Source organism: Narcine bancroftii, chromosome 6 (assembly GCF_036971445.1).
Source record: "Narcine bancroftii isolate sNarBan1 chromosome 6, sNarBan1.hap1, whole genome shotgun sequence".
Classification (NCBI taxonomy): domain Eukaryota; kingdom Metazoa; phylum Chordata; class Chondrichthyes; order Torpediniformes; family Narcinidae; genus Narcine; species Narcine bancroftii.
In genome coordinates this window covers 34,622,390-34,628,389 of record NC_091474.1, presented here as the reverse complement: position 1 = coordinate 34,628,389, position 6,000 = coordinate 34,622,390, and the positions used below count along the sequence as shown (strand labels likewise).

Below are 6,000 nucleotides of genomic sequence, written 5' to 3'. Positions count from 1 at the left end.
CTACCCAGTCTCTCCTTAATTTATTATGTTCCACTTCAGTTAGATGTGTTTCCTGCACGAATGCTATATTTATTTTTTCTTTTTTCAGTAAATTTAATAATCTCTTCCTTTTGATTTGGTTATGTATTCCATTAATATTTATAGTCATATAGTTCAAAATGGCCATCTCATACTCTGTTTACACCTCATTTCTGTTTCCTCACCACCACCTTTCCCCTTTTCCCCATTTTCATCTCTCAGTTTTCCTTTTTTGAACTCAATGTATGACAATACTTCTAAAACATAAAATACTTCAACCACTCCCACATCTAAAATTCCCTTAACCCCAAGTGTCCCCCCCCTCTCTGAGTCACCGCTTATCCTTTGCCACGCAACCACAACTCCCCCCTCCATTCGGATTGCGAACCCGTTCGCAAGTATCAACTGATTTTGCAGTGACTGTTATTCTCTCCCACCCAAACCCCTGCATAAAAGACTTTTATCTTCACATTAAAACAAAGTTCACCCTCTTTTCTTCTATTTTCCCCCCTCCCTTACTTCCATTTTCTTTCCCTTATTTAGTTCTTACTTATACATTATTTTTACATCTTTATATGTAGTTAGTCGTCATTCTTCGTTCTTGTTAAATCTCTTCACCTCTCTTTCTGTCCTGCAGGCATTCAGCAAATTCTTTTGCTTTCTCCAGATCCGAGAAAGCACATAAATTTATAGTCTTTTTTCCATAGGATCGATTTTGTTGTGTTAAACTCCTTCCTCTTCTTTAGGAGTTCAAAACTTATGTCTGGGTTAAAAAAAAATTGACCCTTGTACTCTAATGGTGTTTTTTCTTCTCTAATTTTATTCCTTGCCTTCTCCAAAATATTTTCTCTTGTCATGTGTCTCAGAAATTCTACTAAAACGGATCTTGGTTTTTGTTGTGACTGTGTTTTCGGGGCTAGTGTTCTATATGCCTTTTCTATTTCCATTCCTTCCTATATTTATGGGATTCCCAGGACTTTTGGGATCTATTCTTTTATAAATTCTTTCATATTTTTCCCTTCATCTTCTTTTAGGCCCACTATCTTTATATTGTTTCGCACACTATAGTTTTCCATTATATCCATCTTCTGAGCTAACAACTCTTGTGACTTTAACATTTTTGTCACTGTCTTCCAATTTTCTTCTTATGTCATTCACTTCCATTTCTACAGCCATTTCTCATACTTCCACACTTTCTAATCTTTTCCCTATTTCTGTTATGACCAGCTCTATTCTACACACTTTTTCTTCTGTACTTTTCATTTTTCTTTTCATTTCACTAAATTTTAATGTCAACCATTCTTTTAATGCTTTCATTTGTTCTTGAAATTTTTTAAAATCTATGTACTGTCCATCTATTTTACCTTCCATTTCTCGGTGCAGTGCTTGGTGGTCTTCTTCTGTGTCTGCTCTTGGGTTTGTGTCTTCTATTTCTCTTCCTTGTATCTGTGTCTGTTCTAACTTTCTTGTTGAGCTGCTTGCCTCAGTTTGTTGGGTGTTTTTTTTCATGGCTTCTTGTTGTTGGTCCTCTTCTTCTGGGCTAGTTATCGGTTGGGCTTTCTTTCTTATCACTCCCTTTCCCGTTGCTTTCCTCTTCTTGCAGCTGAGAGCCCTGCTGTCGGGCATCTCTCAGCTGGTCGCTCTGTGTAAGTCCACTCTCACAGTTGGGCCCCCCTCCCGTCAGTGTTTTCCTTTTCCTTGTTGTGCACATTGTGCATTTCTGTTTGGCTCACTGAGCCATTTTTCCAGTCCTGCAGTTGGGAGGTTGAAACCTCCCCACTAACCTTAGGGAGCGGGCTCCTCTGTCCATGGTGGGTCCCTGCCTCCTCATGAAGGTAAGGCCTTCTCCTTTCTCTTCCAGCATCTTTCCTTCTTTTTTCCCTGTTGTTTTTGGTTTTTCCTTCTTCGGTGCCATTTTCTTTCTTTATTCCACACCTTTATCTTTTATTTGTCGTGTTTTGTGTTTCTTGAGCTTTGTTCATTTTATTTCCTCTTTTCTGGAGAGGGCTGGGATTCTCCAACCGGCCACTACTCCATCACGTGACTCCTCTCAGAATGGGAATAGTTGAAACAAATGGAACATTTCATAGTTAAGGCGAAAGACCATAGACTTGAAACATTACCCCCTTTTCTCTCCATATATGTGGACCGATCTACTGAGTATTTATAGAATCTGCTGTTTTATGATGTGATGTTCTTTTATTTAGCATTTGAGCATATTAGCAAGTGTGAGTTGGTAGTAACTGTACAATGACTCCCTACCATTCCAGCACAATACAGGAGGAAGCCCTTTCCCCCACAATGTTTGTTCCAAACAAAATTAAATTTTAATTAAAAAAAATAAATGATATTTAGGCATAAAGCACGGTAACAGGCCCGTCTGGCCTACAGGCCCAATTACACCTAATTGACCAACAAACCCTGGACATTTTGAAGGGGGGAGGAAGATGGAGCACCTGGAGGAAAGCCGTGCAATGGCCATGGGGAGAACTCCTTACAGACAGCACTGGATTTGAAGCCAGGTCACTGGCACCAACCGTGCCATCCCTTTTGTCTGTCTGCGATCTCCTCTCAAAATACTCCTGAAACATTATGCCATTCTGCGTCTTCACCTTGATCTTCAGATCCCTCAAATTTTGATCTGGATTTTGATGCTCAAAACCTCAGAGTACATTCTATTTTGGTTTAAAATAATTCGATGAAATAATTAGCGGGCCGAGCAGCATCTGTTGGGGGGGATTTTTTTGATGTTTAGGGTGGAAAGCCTTCATCATCCTCACCAGTTCAAATTATTGACTGCTATTATCTCGCCACAAGGCGGCGAGATCGAGCGCAGCACCGAGAAGTAACACTGAACTTCCTCGGGTTTTCGATGTCATATGGGGATCGGATTAGTGTTGGTCAGGACACAAAATATTTCGATTGGTTAAAACTTCCCAGCTAAGATGAATTCAAGTAAATGCACCAGGCTTGATGCAAGAGGGGCGGCTGAGTTCAAAGTCTTCTCATGGTTAAAAACAAAGAAAACTGCTGTTTTTTTGCTCCAGAGTCCAGGCTTTGGCTCTCCCACGGTTAACTTTGTTTGATGATGCAGTTCGACTTTTGCAACGATCTGGCTATTTTATGACAGCGGCAGGATCATTTGCGCGTGTTTAATCCTCAGCCAGCAGTGTAGAACGAGGGCAATGACTACACGACCGTTCAACACACCCTGCGAATAAAGTACAGTGGGATTATCGGTCACATTCTGATAACTCATTTTCTTTCTATTGGCAGATGACTGAATAGCACCACTACGGTTCAGGCAGAATTTGGAAGAGCATTCATGTGGGCTACTCTTCACCTGCTTGGAAGTGAATGAGCTCCGTGACATCAAACCAGAGGGACTGACTGACTCCAAACTGCAACCACTCGGCTCAGACTGGGGCTCGGCGGAAGGGAACAGGAACCAGCGGCGAACCTCGGGAGTCTCGCGTTGTGTCCCGTCCAGAGTGGGGGGGAGGGGGGGGGGGATATTAACTGATGTGCCAACGTCAAATGATGTCTTGTTTGACCATGGTCTCTCCTGTCAGCAATTCGCACCAGGGCTCCTAGATCATTTTTTAAAAAAATCTATGTAACTTGGAGAAGAGAGATCTACAGGGGACGGAGGACTTCAAGGTGCAATGCAATATCTTCTACAGGAGGTTCTTCTCATTCCGACCTGGATATCCAGATGTAGAACAGATTAAGTGGAGCTGCATTTCGCTCGTCCAGCAGAAAGAAGGGACGGACGAAACGAAAGAGATTACGGGAGCGCGGCAGGGAGAGGGGGCTGATCCGAAGGTCGTGTTGGGTCTCTTGGTTTCTCGGCGCCACCGTGTTGGAGACGATGCTCTCCGTGGTGCTGACGGCGATGGGGGCTCTGGCGCTGTATGCCGTGCCGGTGCTCACCCAGAACGACACGGAGCCCATCGTGCTGGAGGGCAAGTGCCTGGTGGTCTGCGACTCCAACCCGACCGGTGACTCCAAGGCGTCTTCGTCCTCGTCCCCGCTCGGGATATCTGTCCGCGCCGCGCACTCCAAAGTGGCGTTCTCCGCCGTCCGAAGCACCAACCACGAACCATCGGAGATGAGCAACAAAACTCGGATCATTTACTTTGATCAGGTAACCAGCCGAGGCTTGCACGTTTGCAAATAAGACACAGTCAGATAGAGACGATTCAGCGTCCTTCCGTTAAAACTGCGAGGGTGGTTTAAGATGCAAATATAGCGACATAAGGACATTGCAGAAAGGGTTAAGCAGTCAGCTTTCGATTCCCTCCAAAGGACCTGTTGTTCCGCCTCGACTACTGTTAGAACAGGGCTGGTTGAGGCGAGGTTCACACGGGTACAAGACGCAACAAGTGTAAATAGGAAGGGAGGAGGTGGGGGGGGGGGCATTAATGGAGTAGAGCCGAGGTCAAACACACTGGACAGAGATTATGGTGAAACAGTAAAATAACGATGTCAGGGATTCATGTCGATAATGACGTTTCGTAAGTCTGCGCTCAGCCTCTGTCATTAAAATATCAATGGCAATAGCGAAGGTTGCTGGCATTCAGTTCCAACAAGAGAAGCTCAATACACCACCACTGATTGAAATCCTTCACTAGCTGCACGTTAACATTCATTGGTTCCAGTCGGTGAGAGAAATCCCAGCATTGAACTCAGATGGTGGAATCCTGCCAAGACTGGAGCCTAAAACGGCCCACGAGGGCTTTGCGTTTTTGTTAATAGATGAAGAGTTACTGGAGATAAGTGACTTCTGATCCGAGTTTTCCGGCTGCAGAGCCGTGGCGGGGATTTCATGCACGATCAGCTTTGATCACTTCGCGCTCTCTTTCAAGCCAGTCAAACCTAATAACTTGTCCCGAAAGGACAAGTGGAATAACTTCTGGATGCCACACATTTATCATTGCGGAGAATGAAGTTTGCTTGCTCTTGGCCAGCTGAGTTAAACATTATTAGTGGTAGATTATTTAAATATAGTTCATCGTTGTTTTAATACATCTGCAGAACCAGCCCGTGATTTAACGGTGCCTTCTGAGCCAGGTGTCAGGGATGAAGAGTTTATATTCTTCTCTCTCCCGCATTTGGCAGCTCTTGGAACGTTACAATTAAAATAAAATCTCCGGCAGCTTTGAAACCTAAAAGTTATCCCGCGGGCTTCCAACGCAGACCGACCGAGTTCTTTCTGTGTCTCTTGCAGATCTTGGTGAATGTGGGAAATTGTTTTACCCTGGAGTCAGTCTTTGTAGCTCCAAGAAAAGGCATTTACAGTTTCAACTTTCATGTTATCAAAGTGTACCAGAGTCAAACAATCCAGGTCTGTATGCATGTTTTTACAGCCTGTCGCGGCAATATAATCATTTAACCCCTGTTGTTCTGAATTTTTAAAATTAAAACAAAACCCTTTAATTCCAATGTAACTATCGAATGTATCTTGCAAGTGGAGTCCAGGATGGTTTACAACACCTTGATGAAATGACGAACGTTAAATGCTTTTGTTATATAAATCTGTGTTAGAGGTCATACGACCATGGTGTAGGATATGTCAAAGTTGCATCATTTTTGTCGAATAGTCGAAGAAAATTTAAAGTGTGAACTTTTATGATGTTAACTGTTATCTTGCGAATGAAATATGCTCCTATTACAAATGGGAAATTGGGGTCAAAACCACAATAGGGCACATTTCATTTCCCGAGAAAATGAACTGCCACACGATTTTGCAGTTGATAAATTGGAACTCTGTACAGATAAAGTTTAAAAGAAAAATTGTTGAAAATGTGCAGAGAATTTGATTAAGATCAAAACATGGGAAAGAAGAGCCCAAAGGTCTCTGGCTATAGAAAATTTATAAAGAACCTTTCAGTTCTTCTGACATAATGGACCATTCCCTATAGCACTCACCAACTCTTCCGGTATTCTTTCGCTCATTAGTTGCACTGATTTTTAGCACGA

General features: G+C 43.0%; 1 protein-coding gene across 1 annotated transcript in view; it reads left to right on the top strand.

The window, feature by feature from the left end:
* The first annotated feature begins 3,555 nt into the window (after positions 1-3,555).
* cbln4 (cerebellin 4 precursor) overlaps positions 3,556-6,000 on the top strand; it is a 139,613-nt gene continuing 137,168 nt past the window's right edge. The window contains exons 1-2 of the mRNA XM_069888191.1: positions 3,556-4,165; positions 5,249-5,365. Coding sequence (XP_069744292.1) covers positions 3,890-4,165; positions 5,249-5,365 — 393 coding nt within the window. The 5' untranslated portion in view covers positions 3,556-3,889. The remainder of the gene's footprint in view (positions 4,166-5,248; positions 5,366-6,000) is intronic.